The 24,999-nt window shown below is 36.9% G+C and overlaps 1 protein-coding gene across 2 annotated transcripts in view; it reads left to right on the plus strand.

Annotated features, from left to right (window-relative positions):
• The window catches only part of mdga2a (MAM domain containing glycosylphosphatidylinositol anchor 2a), a 117,633-nt gene that overhangs the window by 81,424 nt on the left and 11,210 nt on the right, over positions 1-24,999 (plus strand). For both annotated transcript variants that reach the window (XM_056768729.1, XM_056768730.1), the window contains 2 exons: positions 6,608-6,756; positions 20,091-20,268. In XM_056768729.1, the coding sequence (XP_056624707.1) occupies positions 6,608-6,756; positions 20,091-20,268 (327 nt within the window). The remainder of the gene's footprint in view (positions 1-6,607; positions 6,757-20,090; positions 20,269-24,999) is intronic.

The following is a 24,999-nucleotide window of genomic DNA, read 5'->3' on the forward strand; positions in this document are numbered from 1 at the left end:
AAATCAAGAAGAAATAAATTCTCATTATCTTAAAAATCTATTTATCGGAAGTGTGTGTTTCAATGTTTGACATCACTTAATCAAAATAAAATTGGGCCAATTTTATTAGAAAACCTAATTTGTATTAAGACTTTTTTTTTAAAGGTTCCCAGTTGAGACCTCAAGAAGCTGGATGATAAAATGTGAAGTGTATGATTCTGGGTCGAAAAGTGGCTACTTTAAGTAGTTTTTTTTTATTTTGGATGCTTTTTGTCACAACATAATTCCCACAGGTACATTTGTGTTATTTCATGAATTTTATTGAATTAATATTATTCAAAACTGTGGAAAAAAATGAAAAAAGATGACGTGTAGTGTATATTCATGTTTTTGTAGAGCAAGGATCAGAGACCTGATGCCAAAATGCTATATATCCCCCCCAAAATAAAGCAGCTTTGGATGACAGTGCCTGTAGGAGGAGAGCAAAATAAATGAGCTTAGCAACTTTAAAAGGAAGGAGAAAATGTGTCCCCTGTCCCTTTTGTTGTTGACATCAAAGGCTGTGCTTCCAGTCTAACAACCTAATTTTCAAATTGATATGTCCATTTGGTTAAAGCTAGTTAAATTAAAGCGAAAGTTCACCCAAAAATGAATATTCCGTCATCATTTACTAACCCTTTTGAGCCTGCATGAACACAAAAGAAGATCATTTAAAGAATGTAGGTAACCCAACAACAGCGGTACAAATTCACTTCTATTATATGAACACAAAGCAATGTAAGTCAATGGGTACCGCCATTTTTTGGTTGCCAACATTCATCACAATATCTTCTTTTGCGTTCTACAATTGAAAGAAAGCCATGCAAGGGAGTGAGTAAATGATGAAGGGATTTTCATTTTTGGGTAGATGCCATTTTGGACAGGTTGCATAGTTTTGGTATTTTGATGCCCATCGGGGTGTTGAAGCAAACCCAATTGAGAACTACTGGTCTTTTGTGCAATACATTTGTACCATGACATATTAAAAGCCAATCCTAATAAACAAATGGGTAAAAGAAATGTGTTTTCAAAGATCACATTTAATGATAGAAATACTGCTTAAGTGAAATGTTTTTTTTTTTTTTAATAAAATATATATATTTTTATTTAATGCCTATTAAGCAGATCTTTGTTTTGCCATTGAAATATTCCTTATGCATACTTCGATGAAATGCAAATCTCAACAACAAGCTCTTAACCATGAGAACCACTTCAGAAAATACATATTTTGCATTACGGAAAGCTTTCACTAATGATTCAAACGCCTTTCCTCTGAGATACGAAGAAACGCCATATCTGGGATACGCCGGGTGTCTGTTTTGGCACCGATAATTCCAGTTCAACGTGTCACCTGGAACGTTCGGCTCAGGCCACGGAGCAATTTCTCTTTGATTCGGTGCCATCACATAAGCAGGCCGATCTCATGACTGCTACTGCACCAGACATTCGTGTTTAGAAATGGGAAATGCTAGCTTGTGATTCTGCCCTCCCCGCTGTTGAATATTCATGGCTGAAATCCCAGCTGGTTGATGAGGCATTCTGGACCAGAGAAGGATGTGGGAGAGATGAGATACCTGCTTTCTGATGCATAGGTTATTCTTGGGGATGTTCGGTCCTAATCATTTAATTTGCATTGACAATTTCCTTCTCTGTTCAGTAGGCATAAAAGAGGATTATTTCACTCATATCCACTCTCCTCGTATCTCTCGCTCTCTCGTTCTCTTTCTCCCCCATACACTTCTGTAGGACATGCTGAAGGCCATTATTTTGCACAAACCATGCATCTGCAATGAGCCTCAGCACGCTGTGATGCAGGAATGTGCCGCCACCCCTGCACAATCTTGAAGGTTTCATTTATCGTTGTCATCATATGGGTTTTTATGATTCAAGCAAGTAAATCCCACAATGAGTCCATTTTATTTGAGGTTAAGCTCGTTGAATGTCGTACCGTGAAAGCAGATTTAACAAAATCAAGGGATACGTAGGCAAAGCGGCACAATGACAGACGAACGTCACACGGCCGCCGGGTTTTGTGTGGCGCCTGAACAAATGGCCGATGCATCAAATTGACATTTCACTTTGTCACAGCAACGCACAAAAGATAAATGCATTAGAAGATAAAATGCTGGAGTTTTCTTTGTCGCAGAATTCATTTCAGATTTAGACAGGACTGAGAATGTAAATGGAGTTAGGTTCCCGCTTACCACAGGAGGAGAACGTTCAGAGTTGAGAGAGATTTTTAGGTAACAGTTTTGTGTTATTAACATCAGAAATTCACTATATTTGTTGTCCTGCTTGGCTTGCAAATGCTTGTCTACTGCATTTATTTTTTATAACAAGTTATATTATAAGCACAACAATTTGAATACAATGTTGTTGAAATTCAAAATATGATAATTTCTTTAATGACATCGTGCCTGATTTACAAGTTTGTTGTGAACCTGGTGATCCGTCCCGATGGAAAATTGTTCTATATTGGGTTCTTAGTTGTGTTTTATTGCAGAATCAACTTCTCAGTCTCAGATGCTTCTCCTAAAATTACTTGTGAAAAATTACAAAAGATGCAAATGATCCAATTGTTCAAATAAATGAAGATGATAGATGTCACAGAAATGTCAGTTGTAACATTTTTCCAAATAATAGAACAAAAAAATGTATTCAGGTTTGGAACAACTTCGGGGTAATTCATGACAGAATTTTAATTTGAATAAACAGAGTTTTCGAAACACTCTTCATCCACAGTAGCGGCCAATCCAAACTGAAACGTCTGAAGCAACACATCCTCACTCACTCCTGACTTGTCACATATTCCCGCTCGGTCAGCGCACCTCGGCGTCACGTTTTAACGTGCAGGGTACCACTTTTGCCATCATTTTTTGACATGAAGGGCATGCAAATTTGACCGTTGTTATTTAATCGTATATTGGATATAATTTGCAATGATGATGTTTGGGGTTTGGACAAGATAATTGCGTTTACATGTTATTCAGGCAGTTTGAGCAAGTAATGAAACAGTTTATTTATCCTAATATAAAACACAAGATACAAGCAGTTACAATATTGTTCAAAAATACCGATATTTCATGGTTACCAATGCAAAACGATCGATTTGTATGAGGAAAAGATGCAAAAGCGAGGTTGTGGCTAGAATGGTGACAGCTACTGTGGGAAGTGATGCAAAATTTTTGCATAAAATTACAATAAATTACATTAGCTAATGCCTAAACCTACCCCAAACCTAACCGTACAATAAAAAATTTTAATTCATTGTTGTCAGCGTGAAAACCGCATGCCCAGTGGAGGTAGCTGTATCCCTTCAAGCCAAAACCGATCACCATCCGCCGTAAATCCAACAGACGTTCAAAATTTCTGCCAGAAGAAGATACCATTGGCTCTCCCGTGTTAACCGATTGCGTAATTTTTTGTTGGCTTTGAACGTGAAACAGCTTGCTCCATCGACTGTAAACGGACCGTCTTCTCTTACTCTCTACTTATGACCTCAGTATGTGCGTGAAGAGAATTACATGTATATAAAGCAAAGTCTCACAACATATTTACTTTGATGTCTGTTTAAAGCTGTTAAAGCTAAAAGTTTAAAAGTTTAAAAACTTGCATATATTTTCATATACATATTTTTAAAACAATTTACTGATTATCAATCTGTCTATCTATATTCCTCAAGTATTTTCGTGTACACTGCTGAGTTAATTGTTAATTTCTTATTGTTTCTTAAAAAAAAACTTAACCAAATATGTCGATCTTGTCCTGCAATTCCAATATATCATTAATAATATCATTAATCTAATTAACTAGCTGTTTTCAAAAATAAAGTACAGGTTATAATATCCAGTTTGAAATATAATATCTTGTTTATTGTATGCCTGTTTTACAAAAAATTAGAAAGCGTCACAGAAGTAAACATTCTGGAAACGATAAGCTGCTTTGTTTGTTTGCTTGTTAGCTGTCTAATGTCTGCAGAGTGACGCAGTTGCAAGCTCCCGGGGTTATCCTGGTGACATATCTCTTGGCTCTCAGCCAATCAAATCCGATAACCAGAAAGAACAGCGCTGCGACAAAACGTTTTTTAAACGGAAACGGTGGTGCGGTTGAACACCCTGTTGTGATGACGCAAGAGTTGAACTTTGGCAGCTGAGATGGCCATTCTTTGTGTGCTTTCTGAAAAAAATTTGGAGCCTGATGAAATTTGTGTAAATATGTGTTGAATACTGCAAAATAAATCTCTTATATCTTCAGTTGTTGCATATACACAGCTGAACATGCCCCCGTTGTATAAAGGAAGATATCACTGCATGCTTTGAGAATGTCCCACAGAGCAACATTATATGTGCTTCAATTTTGGAAAGAAAATCTTTTGTATAAAGTTAACCATTTTCATAAATGTGCTTGCAATTGATTATTGACCTAGAAATACTGCAGTAGCTTAAATATATTTCTTTTTCACGTCATAACTTTTCTGTTTTATAAACTTACTTTCAGGTTTCAATGAATATATTCTCTATTTTTGAGTAGTCTTAGACATTTTGATCTTCTCGCACATACAAACATACAGTACGCGTACAATCTCACACATATTACGGATGAGTGTTTTTGAGACGAGTGTACCGAGTCTACCGGATCAAAGGTTTGTGTTTAAAAGGATGTCTGCATCTCATTTATAGACTGCAGGGAAGTCGCTCTTGGAAGTCTTGGCTGTTCCAAATGTAGGCACTTCTTGGTTTCATTTGCCAAGTGACAGCTGATTCATGCAGTACTGTTTCTCTCCATTTTAGGCTGATTTAAGAGTGATGTGTTTACGATGCTCCAGCTTTTTCTCTCCACCTTCACTCAGGCATTTTTTCCCAGAGGAGTCAAATTTTATCCCTAAGCCTCAAGCAGAGTAAACTCGATGGGCCCATTAGCATTGGCTGTAGATTTTTTCCCCCCTCTTAATAAGCTGAGGATAAAATAAACGCCTTCCACAGTCCTTATCCCTGACCTGCAGGATCAGCAAATTTTCCCGACCACCTCGTTCTTCAGAGTATAAACTTTTAAAAGACTTTTCAACCGACCAAGTCGAGAACAGGCCTTCTGAATGAAATCGGATACATCTTTGTTGGTGTTCTTGTCAGTGATAAAGTTGATCTTTTTATTTAATGAGCTTTTAAATGAACATTTAAAGCATGTGTTCATTTATACTTTAAATCTGTAATTTAGTTTTTTGTTTGGCAAGAAACAGCCCTTGATGCTAATCATATTTTCCTCTCTTTTTTTATGTTTTTTCACAGTCTTGTCAGCTTTCATATGATAGAGAGATGCGATCTCCAAATGGCCTTGCTTTGTGTTTCCGTCTATTTGAACCACTGATAGAGAATGTTCTTTCACCCATTTTCACATGCAAAGCTTTCTAATCACATCTAGAAAATCCACTAGCGCTGCTTCAGTGCACCAGGCGCTTGACCTCCCGGTGTAAACAGCAGACTATTTATAAATGATTTCAAAACGTAAACAGCGTAGCATTGAGACAGTTTTCCATGAATTTTAGAGGAATCAAATATAATAATCAAGTATATTTGCTAAGCTGGGATTTAGTTCCATTTAGATCAAACAGGCTTTTTGCTCGAATATAGAAAATGAATGTAAAAACGAATCCTTTTATTACAAACCTTTCAAATGATTTATCTGACAGACCTTGTCTGGGAATCTTTAAATCTAGTGTTGGAAGGACAAATTCACTGAATATAATTTAGTTTACGCCGCACATATAGTTCACAAAAGTAGTGCAAACATTTAAAGGTATTTTTTGAGATGAATCATACGAGCTTAAACCGCGACTCGAACACGGGTTAACTGTGGCGATTTTGTGTGATATGTCAGAGCACTGCCCAAAAAGCTGAATTTTCTTGTAAAGGAGTCTCTGTGTATTTTCGTTAATCTTGACAGCGGTGATTCATCATCTGATAATCAAATGATGGAGAAGAACATCATATCCAGGCCTGTATCCAGAGGCGCAGTATAGACTGTGTTATTTTGGCATTCTAAAGAGCTGATTCAGGTTTCTAGCGGTGGAGTGATGCTGTACAGTCCCAACTAAGTATTGCAGATCGTGGCAATCTGCAGCATCTTCCACAACCCTTGCACTCAGAACCTCCTGCCAGATGGGGAATTGCGCTGTGCAAATTGCATTCGGCACAGATTTTTTGGGGCATGTTTGCACTGTTACCTGATTTGCATAATTCCTATAGTGAATCGGATGCTAAGACAACGAAGACAGCATGTACAAATAACAAACAGCGCTGTCAGCCGGCACATTTTGTTCTTTGCGAATTTTCCAAAGATTATTTCTGATGAAATATCCTACTTCCATCGAAGGAGGAATTAGGAATTTATAGCACGCTCCTAAATCCAACACAAGCATGGAAATCTTCACATCTGACTGAAATGGTTTGTTTTGAATTATAAAACTGTATCAGAATATCTGACAGGACACAACAAATCATTAAACAAATAATCTTGGATTTTCCTTTGTTTTGTGGCTATGAATTTCGATTTCAGAGTAATAAATGTCAGCTTGGGTTTGTTGTTGTTTCAGGAAAAGCCTTCGTGCCCGAGTTCTACTATGACACCTACAGCGCTCTGTGGCAGAACAAGCCTCGCGTCTACGGCTTCAATCTCCAGTGGACTCAAATGAATCCTGGTGCGGTCGACCGTATCATGGCCTATCGACTTGGTATCAAACAGGTGAGTCAGGCTGGACGCTTATTAAAAGGTTGCGGTGTCAGGTAGTTACTTAAAAAGAAGTTTTTGAACATTTTTCTTCGATTACTTTTAATAGTGACATGTTTTAGAATCAGTGCCAATTGCATGATAATACTTTTTTAGTAAATGATTTAAATAAATGGAAAGTCTGGGTTTCTAACAATTTTTACACATCGAAAAGTAAATCTCAGTGCAGGTGGACAACAAACTTTAGGAATATACTACAGTAAACAGCCAATAAATAAACATAATATAAAGAATTTCTAGTCAAGTAGGATTTATATGAGTTCTGTCAAATCGATTAATCGCATTCTTTTTCGAACTGATTCCATAATAAATGTTTGTGTTTATATAATATATATTTGTTTGGTGTATGTATGTAAATTTACATACAAATATGTTTTTCTTAAATATATACATGTATGTGTATGCGTTTATAAATACAAAATAAATATATACAGTACACTATAAAGTATATATTGTAAGCATTCTGGATGCGATTAATATTAACAGTCCAAAAGATACATTATGTAAATTATAGATACTGTATATATATATTCTTAATCTATTTTATTCTATTATATTTATTTTTGTAAATATTTGTTATATTTACATTTGCATTTATATATATATATATAATATAAAGACAAAGGTTTTGGAATCGATTCATCACAATTAATCGATTTGACTGCATTCCTGTATAAACAAAATAATTGTATATATGTTTGGGTAAGTATTGCCTTTTACAGCTGCACGTTATTTACAGCTGTCTGTGAGAATGACTACAAGCAGATTTGTGCTCACATCAAATCCTCGTACATAGCTGTAATTATTTTGTCTCTGTAGTTATTGAAAAAACATCTTTCCTGTCTGTGTGTAGATTCCAGTCTAATGTTACATGTGCCATGTGAGCACAATATTGAGCAGAATTACATGTAAAGAGAACATCATGCTTTGCAGGCTTCCTGAATTAGAACTTGAACTGACAACATCCTACACACAGGATTAGTCAAAGAACATTATTAGGATTCATTTTAAGGTTTCTGTTGATATAGTTCATGTCAGTGAAACAGATAAGTTCTGTTTATTGAGGCTGGCTAATATTTGTGGAAGTGCTTTAGAGCTCTCCGATGCGCTGTAGCTACTTTTCTGCCTCGCCGCATGTGGTCACGCCAAACAGCGCTATTGTCAATTACGAGTCATCATCACTCTGTTTGTCACCCTCTCCTTTACACTTCCTCTGCTCAGCTGGAATGGCAGCGTCCACGGCCATTTATAATGACATCACATGGGGTGATTTATTCCTTGTCAGATTCGTCTTTGCTAGTGGGTACCAACTGGTGCTCAAAGTCAACGTAAAATACATGTGACACGTTTCCGCATGCCATCCTTTTTCTGCGCCTTATATTTGTCTTGCTCATTTCCGTTACAGCTCCCACTCTCTGTTTCTCTCAGCCTTTTTACAGTTTGCACCAATATCTGCAAATCGCTTGTCTTGAGGGATTACATGATTAGTAATGTTTACAAGATAGTCAACATATTTTAGCACTCCGGTTTTTATTCTCAGAGGATCGTTGAGTTGGAGATGAAGTTTGTATTTGAGTGGTAGCTCACGCATAATGTGTCCACATATGTTTTTGTTATCAACCATAACATTAAAATATACAGTGAATATAAGAAACCATTTTAAAATACATTTCTGTATATAGGTATGTGTACCTAAGTCAACTGTTCAATTTTGTTTCAGTCTGTGAACTACTAACAATATTTCAAAGTAAAAATATTTTTTTCTATTTGCATTATTTGCATAAAATGAAAACTGGAGAAACAGGCAATTTAGTCTTGAAATAAAATCCCGAGACTAATAAATTTGAGACCAAGACAAGACCGTCGAAACCGAGACAAGACCATAAAAAAGGGTCTTGAGACCGGTCTCAACACTAACTGAAGTAACCATATGAATATTTTTGGTAACATAAATATTGCAGAAAATACTAATCAATTCGTCAAAAAACATAGTTTTTCTGCTTTTACTATGATAAAACTAATGTTTGTTTTTCTAAGGGGACCAGCAAGAATAAAATCTTGCTGTGGTTGATTTTGTGGTTCGTTGTTTACTGCGACATACAACTAAAGCTTTATTTACTGTTAAAAGAACAAACAAGCCCTCGTCCTGCCTAAACATACTACTTTGATAAGCAATACATCAACACATTACAGAAAAGTGTAATGTGAGTCTTTTGCCATTTTTTCGTTACTTTCGTTATCCTTTTCATTAGGTACCATGCATTAAAACTATAGAAGAGTTATCTAGTTTTTAAACAACAGCATCATGTCACACCGCAGGACACATCAAACGTATCTGTGTGTGTTCTCTAAAGTCGAATGATCTATTGGATGGTCTGGGGAATCCGATAATAATCCAAATTCATGTGTCCCTGAATGCCCATGTAATGTAGCTATCGATTTCCTCCATTGGTTTTGCAAATGAACAATATGACGTATTCAGCTGGCTTTCTATAAAGTATTACAGGCTTATATGGCAATAACTTTTATATAGACTCGTTCGGCATTATTCACCATTAGCATGTGTCACATCTCGACTCCGTTTATCGCAACTATTTGATTCATTAACATTAAAAGAGAAAAAACAGCACGCGCATTATTTGCACTACAGAGAGGAGTCATTGTGCCATCTTTGATGACTTCACAACAGAAAGCACACCTGGCACTGCAAAGAGAAAGAGAGAGAGAGAGAGAAAGTCAAAAAAAAGAGAAGGGGGCAGAAAACTAATTAACAGCTGTGTCCGGTGGGACGACGCTGCTGCAATAAGATAAGCTTTACAGGAGAAATCAAGGATGGGACCCCGGTGAACAGAGGTTAGCTGTGTGAAGTGATTGCGCGGGTGTCTCTCTGTGTGTTTGTGTGTGTGTGTGTGAAAGCGCGGGTGGGTGCGTGGCTATGTTTCATGCCCGGGGTGGGTGGGGATTGACTCATCCGTTCTGATCATGATGGAGTGGTCTGGCCCTTCATTAATGCCTTATATTCTCTCTGCACAGCCCCTGCACATCTTTTTTGTTCGCCAAGTGTTGTTCCGCAGTTTATTTGTTCTGTTAAACACGGCACTTTTCCTCCTACACGCTCATCCATCATGTCATTTTGCCCGGTCACCTGTCGACGTGAGCGCTTTGGAACGTTCCAAACCCCGGCTGTGTTTTGTGGGCTCTTCAGCATTTTTGGCTAGTGACATTTTCAGGCACGACAGGCATGGGAAGTCTTAGGCTGACAATCCTAAATGAGAGGGTTTGGAGTGCGCGCAAGCTAACGGAGTCACTGCCAGCCAAGCATATTAGGCGGTGCTTCCATGCCTAACCCAGGGACTGGCAGTTTTACAGCGGGGGTCTGGCGTGTTTATGAATCCCACAGGGATGAGATTGCTTACCCTTGCTTTTTATAGCCTTTACGTACTATACGAACACACTTGGGGCCTTGAGAGCACACAGTGGTTAATATGAACCGACGGATAAGAAAAATTGCAAATGAGATATGGCAGTCGTTTCTTTCAGACAGCAATGAATATTAGACAGTATCCACCGGCTCCTGAGCAGACATGTTTCTCGATAATAAATGTAATTAAGTATTTGATATCCAAAACAAAATGACTGAATAACTATAATATTTTATTGCAATGCACTTCCAACATTGAAAATATAAGGACAATTCTGTTACAGATCGTACGCAGATCATAGCATGAGTGGATGGAACTCACAGTGAGATTCTCTATGCTGTATATTAGATAAGAAATATTGCGTGTGGCAACATCTAGTCCACAACATCAGACAGTTTGTTGAGTCTTATTTCTAGAGGCATCCAGGAGCGAAAGAATCAGAGAAAGACTCCAATGTCCTTTATGTTAATTCCACTACACTGCAGTAGTAAACCTGTGGATTCTGCATAATAACGGTAACATTGCTCACAACAGGCGATGTGAAGTCCAACAGGGATTGTCTTCATTCACTGTTTAATGCAGTGGAGCTTTAAATGAGTAAAATTATGAGACAATAGGTTTTAGAGAGGGTTTTACTGTGATGACTGTCAGTGCGGTAAAGCACAGCATGCAAACGCACTATAAACTGCATGTTTTAGTTATTTGGGAATTGTGGCTCTGTTTGAAAGCACCATCGCAAAAAGTATTAAACTTAGACAATTAGATTTATCGACTGATCAATTGTTACATGATGTTGTGGAATATTACTGTATGTCAACACTTTTGTTCTCATTTAGAGCGTGTCTAATTTTATTTCGTCTAAATCAATTTAACATCAAACATAAGAGAGTTGTTATTCAGTGAAATGTTAGCTCAAAGGAACAGTTCAGCCAAAAATGAACATTCTGGCTCCATTTACTCACCCTAAAGTTGTTCCAAATCTTTATAAATATCTTTGTTCTGATGAACACAAATAAATATATTTGGAAGAATGCTTGTAACAAAACAGTTCTTGGCCGCCGAATATTACCATAGTAGAAAAAATGCATTATGTGTTGAACACAAAAGAAGATATTTTGAAGAATGTAGGAAAGAAAACAGTTCTGGGGCACTTTTGACTACCATTATAGTTGTTCCTCCCCAGATTTTTTTTTACAGATTTAAAACAACTCAAGGGTGAGTAAATTATTCCAGAATGCATAAGCTTACATTAGCTTACAATGAACAATTTGGTTTTTCAGCATATATTAATCTTTTTTAATGTTAGTTAATGTCTCAAACTTTTTTTATACATATATTTTTATTTATTTAACACTAAACCAAGACAAAAAGACTCACAATTTGTTTAAAACGTGTTAAAATTACATACCACAAAATATTTATATTTAACAAATCCTTTTTGAGAGTGTTGCGTTCCTCAAGCTTGTTTTGATCTTGTTGCATATATTTTTCCTTATTATTCAAAATTTGCCAGGTGTCATACTTCTTAAGCTTTTATTCTGCACAGAAGTTCTGATCTTAGGTCATCTATCCATTTAAATTTAGACTTGAAGGGTTATTAAAGACGCAACAGAGTCTCAGATCAGTGCTAAAGGTGAACAGATAACTATAGTTATGTACAGCCCTAATGTTTCAAGGACCTAATATTTCAGTATATTGCCTACTTATTTAAAATTTAACGGGCCCTTTCAACATTTTTCATGGGCTTATGCTGCTTAACAGACTGCTGTAAAAGTCATCTTAACTTAGGTGGCATACTGCAGGTTACGACTCTGCAGTGCCTAAAGTCGGCTGAGCGTTGCATTTGCAGAATGTGATGTAACACTTTTTACAAAACATTTTATAATGAATCATTTTTTATTTAAAGGGAGTTTTTGGTAATGGGTTTTAAATATCTTTAATGATATTGTTTTTCGATATTGATATTGATATTGATATTGATATTGCGCTTTCTTACATTTTTGCACAAAAATCATCCAAATCCATGCAATAGAATCTTAATTCATTTGAATTCCATAAAAAAGCATAATTTTTTGGGCTTAAAGTGCATGAGATGTTTTGTCTGGAAAAGACTTGTTTGTCGTTTTCAAATCCTCTGTTGTTGTTTTTCCTCACGTTCCTGAAATCCAGTTTAGGAGTCTACGATTTTCAAACCATCTCATGGTATGGATGAGGTTCACTTAATCACAAGTTAACAGTCTGTATCAGTCAGTGAACAATATAAAAGCGTGTGAAGCTTGTGCCGGTTGACAGGTGACCTCATCTGACTGCTCGGCCTTCGGATTTGCCCCCAAGATGCTGTTGTAGATTGTTTGAAATTGCATTCATGCTGTAACTATGTCATCATATTTCTGCAATGTTTCAACAGCATTCTTAGAATCTCTCTATTGATCACACTTTCTGTGCAGTGCAGAGTTGAAGCCTTTTACCCTGGGGTACTTCAGGGATTTTGTTCCGTATTACTTTCCACCTCTAACTTTAAAGTGTTGAATGTACCTAAACTTCTAAGTTTTACATGAACTAAGTACAGTTGTACAAACGCAATCTGTATTTTTTGTTTCTGTATATTCACACTTTGATGTGCAGAGACAAGTTAATTTATAGGCTGACTTACTGTTACACCGGTATACACAGAGGATCTGAGACACGTTCAAAGCATTGCTTTGTCAAATTATAGCTCAGCCAATAACACGAGGGGGCAGGACTAATTGTCATGTTTAATTTTACACTTTTAAAGCAAATCTAACATAATGTACTACAATATTAGTGATACATATATTGATAGCGGTTTTTATTAAAACATTAAAAGATTTCAGGAAGTACACAATGTGGTTACATCATCTGCAGCATTGTATGGAAATAGCTGAGCTATGCTAAACAGCCCAATCAAAATATACAATTAGTACATTGTGCAATTCTATGTCAATACCATACGAAATTCATGGAAATAAATGTCATAAAAAGAGTAGCTTGAGTCTGACGGCATGTGAAATCCCTCCTTAAATCCCTTCTGCATAGTCATAAGTAGCGGCCTCAGTAGTGAACTCAGCGGGACGCAGTTATCAGATCTCTCCCCCACGTGACTTCCCCTTTAGTCTAAAACCCCATACTGCTCACCCTCGTAATTCCCGCACATACACATGCACTGACAGGCTTGCATTCTAATACATCATCAAGGCTTTTGCACACTTTACAACAGATTTAACAACACATTTTTGCACTTCCAGGCACTATTGCTAAGGCACATCTTTTAACATGAATTGTGCATTCAAAAGAACATTGTGTTAGGATACAGCTCCACTTTTATGATACCATAACAGGCCATAACAATATTGATCTCGATTGCATTGGAGAATTTGTGAAGGTACAGTAATAGCCACACACAGCAGCTCTTTGCCGTCATCAAATTTTCCTGTAGGCTAATTCGAACACTTCACTGCACGGCCGTTCAGTGGAAAGATGTTATTTACATTACACCAAATAAGACACCTCGGAGTACAATGTCCTTCGGCCAACGTGTGGGCAGTATAGGTAACATAAAACCTTATTTACAAACGAAAGCTTTTCGCTATTAACGTGTATTATAAGAAAATAAGTCTTGTGTGAAGTCTTTTTACTGGGGGCACACTGGAGCGGTTACAGTAATGCAAGTGATTCATGGTTTGTGTACTCGGGTTGGTGTGTTTGTGCTATGCTCGTGTATGAATATTGAATACGTTTGGCTGCAAATTGAGGCCTGCCGCTTTAATTTATAAGTACCCATAGTTTTCAAAGTATCATTTATTTCACCAGCCGCACATTGTGAGCAACCAGTAGTAGTAATTGTGTACTAATTTAAGCCTCGGGATCTTTACTGCAACATCACACAGTTACCGTTCTTGGTTTATTTTGAATTAGTACTCCAGTAAGTGGTTCAGATGTTAATGTGAATGAATGAGCCGTTTTAGACAAATGAGTCTATCTGTTACTCATTTGTGAGTCGTTTTAATCAATTCATTAAACAGAAAGATTCATTCATCTGTTCTTTCCATTCACATTCAATTTAGACTACAAACTCTTGTTTAAAGCCCCCTGAAACTCTTCGATAAGTTAACACAACCGAAACAGCATGAAAATCATTTGGTTTGGTGCGTTTTTTAAAGAATAAGAACCTGTTATTGGTTCCTAGCTCTACCGGCAAAATATCAACAGGGGATTCAAAGTCTTATGATTGAAAAATGCATTAAAAATGCAGCAGATATGAACTGACATTACATGCAAATGGAGAGCATCAATGAAATGCCAGTTTTTATTGCTCGACTACCTTTCCATCTGTCGACTAGATAATAGGTAGAAGAGAGCAGAGGTTTATATTCAGTCACTGCATCCTATATTCTATAACTCGCAATACAGAGCTAACAATGCTTCGGTGGACATTTGCGTATTTCACAATAAAGATTTAAAGCTAGGTGGGAAGTTTTTTTTTACCTTAAACCTGTCTCTCATGCGTAGATGCAGAGAGAGGATTAAGCTTTGTCAGGTAGACGCATTTAGATTTGCATTGCATTTCTGTGAAGCCCGCTGTTGTATTATAGACCTTTGAACTTATCCACTTTTTTTGAGAAAAGTTTGGATTCTTTACCTTTAACCTTGTTCATATTGAAGCTGGCTGTTCAAATAATTAGATTCTATAAACTCAGTATATTAACACTTGCAAATTGTTCTTTTATTAACTTTCTTAGGTTGGCCCCAAGTATGCACTGAGAACAAAATCATCATAATTTGCTTTAATTGCCATGTTTTGAATTGCAAATCGGCAGCTTTTCTCCACAGATATCTTCGATCAAATACTAATGAGGTTCTTATTTACACAAAATATAATTTCCTTTGTCCCATGTGGAGTCGTGGTATCTCAGCGCGCGAAAAAGTGTTTAGGTTGGAATTTGCATGAGGGCAGAATGTCTTGTTCTTTTCATATCACCCCCTCCCTCGTCCCCCATACCCAGCCCCTTCTCTGCCCGTCTTTATACAACAAGATTTGCTGAACGATGTCATGAATGAGAAGTGAGCCCAGTTGCCATAGCAACAAGCCATTTTACCTCCGACCGGCAACATATATTACAATGCTGGACAAAAAAAGGTAGAACAAAACGAGGCAGAAGTACTTAGATGAGAAGAGGCGAATGAAGTTTTTCCAATGTGTTTTATACTAGAAACACAAAAACATCTGTTATTTGGTGACTGGAGCGCACTGCCTTATATAACCAGCAAGTTTTTATCTGACCTTTTTTTTATATTTGTAAGAATATGTATGTATTCCAATCTGGGATTAAAATGTAGCCTAATTTTCTTCGATGTGCATGTAAATTTAGCATCTCCGCCACTTACATGGAATTTGTTTTCCTGCGTTCGCAACTGGATTACTGAGCGAGCTGCACTTCAAAGGTTAACACAGATTTGTTTTTTTAATTAACCTCTACGTTCTGAGAATAATGTTTCTCTGATTTCAGACCAAAAGAACAGGCCTGAATTCATCTCTCCGATGGTGGTATTTGAATAAAGGTCATTTTCAGAAGAACGAAAATGTCAGGATTGTACATAATGCAGAATGCCCAAAATGCACAAAGTGTCGTAATTGTGGACGGTTGGATTCGTAATCAAAATTTGGTGCCAGAACTGCAGCACGTCGAGATTTGCCGAAAGCGGGAAATATATGCCACAGATGGTTCACTAAGGAAAAACCAGGAGGGAAACTCGAGCCGCGTATTCCGAATTCTCAAACTATGATAATGAGAAGCTGATGAAAGTTACATTATAAAAAATATGATACTGTTCCTCTCGCGAGTGACCTCAGAGGACGCCTTCGGCGTCATGTCTCTGCAGATTGTGAAACTTTGCTTTTCCTTCTGCTGCTGGCAGATTTGCCACATGTGCCTCAGAGAAGAGTTGTGATGAAGCCTGTCGCTATGTGCATTCTAGGCTAGCAGAATAGATTCGTGTCAGGAAGAGAGGTATCATGAGCTCTGCCGTTTCGCCAAATGATGCTCTTGTAAGTGTAATCAAGCAGTCAAAAACTGTGAGAGGTGCAATTGCAGGACCAGCTTACCCACAAATAAATATTGCATTGTTTTTCTCACCTCTGTCATTCCAAACCCATAGGAGTTTCTTTTAAAATAAACTATAACCAACACCACACAGGTTTGATCGACCAGAAGTGCATGTAAATGATGACATTTTTCATTTTTGGATGAACTGTCCTTTTATTTCAATCATTACCATTAGACCTCGTAATACAGTGTCTGCTACAGTTATCGCACAAGAACTGTTGAATTCCTTTGGCAAGAATTCATTTTTCTGATGTATACAATTATCAAGGTCACTAGCATCAAAAAATATTTTTCACATTCCACCGTCTTGGATATTATATCAGCAGCACCAAAGTTTAAGTGTAACGTCAAAACCAGTTCGTTCTCTCCAAGGTTGTTTTGTCAGTCGGTGTGCTTTTCACACTCTCCACCAGCATGAGGGCCTTACCCTTCAATATCGGCCCCTCACATCCACAACAAGGTTTGAAGTGTCTCACTCAAGGATGTGTTAAGATTCGAGTGCTGTGTTGGATGAAATAGAAGGTCCCTGGAGTTCTGCATGCTGAACCGCAAGACAAAACTTCTTTAATGAAATCACACCTAAATGCGAAGCTGAAGGATGCTCCGGGTCAAGTGTCTAAAAAATCTTGACTTTGGGCTTTTTCGTTTGAGTTTTGTTTGAAAAAGGTTCACAGGCCTTTTTATCAGGGTGTGAAAATAATTCACATTGATTCTCTTCAGTGGGGTTTAATTGGGTTTTGGGCTCAGCCACTTTACATAGATAAGATCAAGTGCCGCTTTAAGCGCCCTGCGATGATGCAGCTTTCTAATGCATCGATTTTGTGTGTGTGTGTGTGTGTGTGTGTGTTTCAAAAAGAGCAGAACTGTTGAAATAAGTTGTTGATGTATGATACATGGCAAGAATAAGGTGCTTTGGGGGAAGAAAGGTCTATCTTTTCTGATATGTGCCCGCATCAATGCTTTTCCCTGTACTGCAGGCATGGAATTAGAAATCTCACAGAAGCAATAAACAGTAATTGGATTTGGCGATGGAAATCTTGTTACCAAGAGAGAGAGACCCTGATGGGAATGCTGGCAACTTCTCAGGGCAATCGCTGCCACCCCCCACCACACTGCCTTAACCAATCATCTTGTATTCCAATCCAGCGAGACCTGTAGTGGCAAGACTGTCTGCCGGGAGAGTCCATGTACGCCTGTCACTCAGCAGAGCTCCAAGACAATGTTTATGTGGCCAAGATCAGCAACCATTACAAAACAGAATTGTGTATCCACAGCCTGATAGTTGTCACATGGCAAAAGTTCAGGGTTGCAAATGTTCACGATTTTGTACGCCAATTCCTTCGCACGCCAAACTCTTCAATGCCCATAAGAGCTACACTAGTGTTTTGCTGAATGCTCCTGTGTATCATTTCTGAACCAATAGCAAAACCAAACAGAACTGCAAAAGTAATCATTAAATTATAAGTTTTACATTTTAACAAACTCCCACCCAGTTGGTCAGACAAACAGGAAGTACCGAGGGAGTGTTGGGCCGCTCATACAAACAGATCAAGGTTCCGTCAAAGATAATAGATATTTAAGGGATAGTTTAAAATTCAGTCATGAATTACTCATTCTCTTGTTGTCCAAACCTGTAAACATTTCTTTGTTTGGTGTGACGGGGTAAGAGACACGGCAGACACAGCAGCGGTAAAAGCAACCCCAGTGGGGAATTTAATAAACAGCATAAAATATATGGTCCAAAAAGGTACCATTCGGGTGCTCATAAATAATAATATGCCAGTCCGTGCTCGTGAATTGAGATCCTCGTCTCTACTCCCCTCGCTGTCCTTCCGTCTTACTCTCTGGGGCAAAATGTGAACAGCGGTTGTAGCCTCTCGACCCAGGACCTCGAGTGTTCTGTGCACGCGGCCTTTATGCCCGGCAGCTAATCCAGCGCTGATTGCGCCACACCTGCTGTTGCCCAGGTGACGCTGATCCCAGGTCAGCTCCGTGTCACATTGGTTGAACACAGAGAAAGATAATTGGACGAATGCTTGTTGGACATTCTTTGGACCCCATTGACTACGAAAAGTGCCCCAGAACTGTTTGCTTTCCTACATTCTTCAAAATATCTTATTTGTGTTAAACAGACAAAAATAATTATAAAGTCATTTTTCCTACTATGGTGTTCACGAACGGTTTGGTTACAAGCATTTGTCTAAATATCTTTCTCTGTAGTCAACAAAACAAAGAAATGTATAAAGATTTGGAACAACTTGAATGTGAGTAAATTATGACAGAATTGGTATTTTTGGGTGACCTATCCCTTTAACAAGATGCGCCCCTACCTTTATGAAAAATGGGGAGGAATGCAATGCTCACTATGGCTGCTGTACCAAAAGAAGTTCCGCCTTCCAGTAAAATGAGCCAATCGTCAATCACTAAAGACTTGCCAGCCATATGCACAGTAGGTCACAAAAGGTGATTTTTTCCTTTTGTGAAATTTCAGCTCAGCAAACCAAAGTAATGGTATAGTTCATGTCATGTTTAATTTTTGATCAGAAATATGCTATGTAATTGTGAATTTTTGCAGCGATTTTAGAAATGTTATTGCTATGACGTGAATAAAGGGGCTGCAAACATGGCCGCCGAGTGACGTGACTTCCTTAAATGGACTTTAGTTGAGTTTATTGCTACTAATGCGTAAGTTTAACCAAACTTCTTTCAAAACAGCTTGTTATATTCACCCCAATGAGAATTTCGAAAGTTATAAACATAAATAATTGTAATGAAAGATGAATGATGTCTTTTAGTCGCTGAGTTGAAATGAGACAAGAGAAATGAAAGCCCAGAGCATTCTCCAACAGAGAGGACAAACTTTTTGATTCTTTGTTTGTCATTAAAACGCTCATTTTGGTTTGTTTACTACCCAGCAGTCTGGAAATTCAGTGACTTTTTTTATAAAGTAGGTTTAATTAGATGTGCCCTCTCATCAACTACCGCCACAGTAATAATAATAATAATAATGAGGCATCACCAAAAATTCATTTATAATTCCAGTCAAAGTTGAAGGGATACAGTAAATTAACTTTCTCCAATATTGGACAAATTTGGCTGTAAAAAGTGAATTGAGAGGGTCAGGAAGCAAAGACGCCCTGTCATAATCAATTAGCCACCTCACACATCTCACTGTAAACTTAATAATGTTTGTTTTCTGCCCATTCAGAGATGTTCTTCATTGTCTTCTCCTGTACAGTCATACCTCAAACGCAACATTGTTTGAAACTCTCACCTCCGTTCTGTGTAGGTGTTTGTTTATAGAGTTTGTACTGATTTTCATCAGACAAGTGGAACCCTCACAGGAAGTGCAAGGGAATTTTGATTCATGCGTGCTATTGGCCAGCTGTATTGTAAGAGGAATATTTCAACATGGAGCAAAGAAGATTGTGTTCTTGTTTAAAAAGATAATATTTAACCATAATAGCTCTGTTAGCCCCCCGGGGACATTAAAAAGGCTAGAACAAGAGAAACGATCAAGTCTTTTTGAACTCTACGCACAATATTATAATAATGTTGAAATTGTTTTCAGTTCGTTCTACTGAAAAATCATATATTATGATGTATGGTTGGATCGTTTTTTACTACGGATTTCCGTAATTGTGTGTAATTAAAGGGACGGTATTTATGAGCTTGTGGCATTTTGCTTCATAATGTAACGAAAGATTTCAAATTAAACTTCTATTTATGTTTTTCGGTCCAGACAGGACATCAGAGATGGTGGGAACAAGAAATCCCAAACGAAGACAACATCCAGAAAGGAGAACTTCTCACCTATAACCTCACGGAACTCATCAAACCCGAGGCCTACCAGATCCGTCTCACGCCTATAACACGCTTCGGTGAGGGGGATTCAGCCGAACGAATCATTCGATACAGCAGTGAGTAAAAGCTTGATTTATACTTCTGTTTGTTTGGTCATTACAGTTTTTGTCTATTTCTGCCTATTTTGTGGATATTTTTTGTTTTATTTTATAAATACTTATATTATATATAACTATTGAATCTGCATTTGATATATCAGATTGATAACCTATTAGAGGACTTTTTTATGTATTAGAGACCTCGACAGGTTGTGTACTTATAAATACGTCACACATCGAGTCACTCATCAGAAGTGTATTTGAATGCAGTTGTTGTTCTTATTTCATCTGTTCAACTGGAACAGCTATTGAATAGGACAGAGATTGATTTCATTGTTTTGCTTTGTGTTTCTTGAAGAGGCCAGTCGAGACACAGGTAATGTATATCAAGTCACCTATACCCCACACGTATGGTGCTCAAATCTTTCCTTTTCTTAATGAAAAAGCAAAGGTAATGTTGCAGCTCTAGGACCTCACGCAATGACTGGATGCACATGGGCACGTTCAGTAATTGTGCACAGTGTTCTGTCATCAAGCTTCCACAACTCTAGTGTTTCGTGAAATTAGAGACTCTCTGAAGGTTCTGACATCAGTCCTGGCTTTTGGGGTGTAATATGAAATAGTTCGTTTGACATATCCTGTGTGACGCACCGCAGACCATCATGTAAATTATTTTAAGCATAATAATACATAAGAAATGATGTAAGAATTATATTATTTTATATAATTTCTTATATTTAAATAATATTTTACATTGTTTTTTTGTAAAAAAAATGTAATAAACGTACCCTAGTACCAATTTATATATACTGTATCTATGATATATTTAGATTATATTATGTATTCTATATATATGTTTTATATTAAATATTATTTTTGTACAATTTATTAACAAACCATGAGGGATGTTTTAAATTCCAATACTACAAACTTAATGTGGATGCCTAGAAAAGTAGACTATAGGAAAAAATCCAAATCGAAAGAAATCATTAGTTTTTCACTTATTATTCCACTTTTTCATTATTTTCCTCATAGAGTATTCAGCCACTTCCCCGTGTGATCTGAAGCCCTATGGCTCTACACACTCCTTGTGTCCAGTAATGGTAATTCCATTGGTAAAAAATTGAATACGTCTCATTCTATAACGTCTCTCTCTCTGCTGTTCTATTCCCCCTGAAGTCATTGTGCCAAAGGGCTCATAGGAAAAGACCATCCGTATGATGCGATGACTTCACACCAGGAGGGCTTCCATCAAAGAGTCCGGCTTTTGCCACCATGACATTATGCATTTTAATTGGTTCAAATACCCTGGAGAAGATGATAGCGAAATCACACCAGTCACAATCAATATCCTAGCGTTTACAGTAATATGTCATCTTTGAAACTTTATGTAAAAGCTTGAACAAGTATTTTGTAAGGATACCTTCTGCTGGTGTGCTAAAAATTGCTCATGTGGGACGCTAATGAATTTTTAATGTTGAAATAATGCTGATATTTTCTGGCACTTTTATAAACAGTATGTCGCCTCCATCAGCCAAACTGTGAGGAGATATTTGGGATTTGCAAGTAATTCCCCTTATTTTAAATCTTGTTAGTAGCAACACCAGACATACATTATTTGTAATATTCAAAATGACAATTCAGTACCAGTTCGAAACCATCCTGTATTCCTAATTCATTCACATATCGATGTGTCAGTATTTACAATAAATATTTGACCTGACAGCAAACATTCTTCTGTATCGGATGGTGTTGACCTATATTGAGAGAGAGAGAAAGCAAGAACATTTTTCTTTTTTTAGAGAATGGAAGAACTAGGACAATAAAATACAGCGGAATACATCCGAACAATCTTTAAGAGATTCATCCAAATAATTCCTTGCTCCATAAACCTTTATTATGTAAAGTCATAGCTTGTTTTATTCCGTGTCTCAAGGATCAGTGTTATTGTTTCCAATGAATGGCGAATGTTTTTTCTCTTTTATTTGTGGTCGTATGTTGGAAAGGCAAGACATTGCAATGTCTGGCAGATGCTGAGCAATGTTTGTTAAGACTTGCGATGGCTATGGTTTGGACATGCTTGGACACTGCCAGACAAATTAACAAGCTACCAAGAAGAATTGATGGAGTGTGTCATTTGGTATCATTCTTTAAAGCACTTATTCAACACATAAACCCGCTGCAGCCTGTAGATTGCTTTGGAAAGCCACCAACTGGCAGCTATTTATGAGCCTTTTAGAGAAGGCAAACAGCGTTGAGTACAATGCTAACAAGCTAAAAGAATTGTATTGTCAAACAATTTGCACACCTCACCGCACCTACATGTCAGTATTTGTTTTAGTTGTTTGACAGTGATAAAAAATCATCCACGTCAGTTTTTCTCATCTAGGAGTTCAAACAAATTAACCTTAACAAAACTAAAGATCCAAGATGATTTGTTTTTAGTTTTATATGTGGACATCTTTGTCATCATGCCAAGCTCTTTGGGTAGAAGCTGTGACTTGGGGGCTTCAATATTGTATGGACAATGTGGGGGGATTGGTTTAGGTACACTGATCTACTAGTCATTTTAATTGCTGACATGTATAGTCTAGCATTATACCAAACACCGTGACACTGTTTTCATTTAAAGTCTTCAAAGTTTTCATTAAATACACTTTAAAGTTGAAGTGTGACTATTCATCTTGAAATATTTATATACAGTCACAACTCTTATTGGTTATACTATAATTCGCCTAGGAAGAGACTAAATTTGATTTGTTGTGTGTAATAGCGTGTGACACTTTAGTATGATATTATAATTCATTTACTTTTTACGACAGATGCAATAAAGTCATATATCATTGACTTAAAATCATAAGTGATAAGTGAATATCTTAATCATTTAGCCATCAGTTTACTCAACCAGCGTATCTTTCTTCTGCACATACAATGCTTAAACATGTGACTGTATAAACCATTTCATTGTTTGTTTCCACCAATGCTTCACAATAATATTCAAATAGAGTCCGAAGCAATTATATTTCTATAGCATCTTCACACTGTGTTGCAAATCAGTTTCGCACACATAGATACCAGAAACAGAAGTACAGTGATGTAAATACCCCAAAATAAATAAAATAGAATACATGGTGTTATTGCAATATTTCTTCAAGATGAAACATATATAAGACACTTTTGTAAAGATGTCAATTTCAAATTTGTAGTGCTAAGTGCTGTGTGTCACTTTTCATGGGATGTGTATCTATAAAACTGGTTAATGAAAATGACTTTCTATAAGATTATTAGAATGACTTTCTACATAGAAAGATGACAGAATTTATGAAAAATACATTTGATGACAAAAATCTTTTCAAGTATCCATCATTCTCTATGAAAGCTTGTACATACATCATTACTTTCTAAAAAAATAATGTATCAACGATTTACAGTATATAATTTGAGACTATGAATGTATCAATATTGTGTATGATATATAATATAAATGGAAAGGACACCCAAAAAATTTTATTCTGTCATAATTTACTCACCATCTTGTCATTTCAAACCTCTATGACTTTCTGTTTTATGCAAAACACAAAAGAAGATATTCGAAGAATGTTGTTGATCGAACAATTGCGGCATCGACTTGAAATGGTTTCGTGTCTATGCAATAGAAGTGAAGTATTGTTCAAATTATCTTTTGTGTTCTGCATAAGAAAGAAAGTCATACAGGTTTAAAACGACCTGTGTGACTCGTTTTGAGGATGAGTAAATAATTACAGAATTTTCAATTTGGGTAAACTTTAAGACATGTAGTGCTTTTGATCAATATTGTATAGAAATATCAAAATGCGCTATAGAAAATGAAGAACGTTGCTTGATTTTTCCCTTCTCTATACTCGACTGCTCTTGTTGATAAGCATGCGTTCCATTTACGATTCAGCTTATTCATTTTTAGTAATCTTTTGTTTTTGTGTGGGACGCTTTGCTTGAATTTGTTTGAACTCTGTGTTGAAATATTGTGTCAGAAGTGCCTCTGGGTTTCATATTGGTATCTCGAATCCCAGTCTCTGAGATAAGACGTGACGTGTTCACACATAAATACTGCATTACTGCGGTTTAATACTCCGCTTAGAACAGCTCTATGTTGTTATCTTGCTTGTTCTAATCAAAGGCTTAAATATAGTTGAATTTACCTTAAAGCTTGCCTGTGAGTGGGATAGCAGTGAATTGTCTCCAATATATTGCGTCAAATTGTTTGTGTGTTTAATGTTGTTGAAGGTTTTTGCCTCCTGCTTCAACAGTCTCAGTCATTCTTATTAGGGAAAAGGGAGAGAGAGAAAAAAGATGGAGCCCATCAATCAGCGTATGTGTTAATGCGCCACGTGTTTCCAAATACGCAACATCTGTTTGGTTTAACCAAGGCAGGCCTCCTTCTCCTTCGCCCATTTAGAAACAGCTGGGCGCTTCACAGAAAGGGAGATGTAACCATTGCTAAATTAGCTTCTAGATTGCAATTTTGTAAGTAAGGAAGTAACGGCTAGCTGTGAATGGTTAATATGAAATGTGATTAGCGTGGAAGAACGTGAGAGACATTTTGATCGTGCCTTTTTATTCATGAAGTTGTTTGGTGATGGATACAAAATAAGGGAAGCGATGTTATAACAAATATTTTTTAGGGTTCTTAAAATAAATCTCATTCATAGCTTTTTCCATCATTCATTAAGGTTTATATTATGTTTATGTAAACATGTTTTTGGTAGGACT

Source organism: Triplophysa dalaica, chromosome 15 (genome assembly GCF_015846415.1).
Source record: "Triplophysa dalaica isolate WHDGS20190420 chromosome 15, ASM1584641v1, whole genome shotgun sequence".
NCBI classification, from domain to species: Eukaryota; Metazoa; Chordata; class Actinopteri; order Cypriniformes; family Nemacheilidae; genus Triplophysa; species Triplophysa dalaica.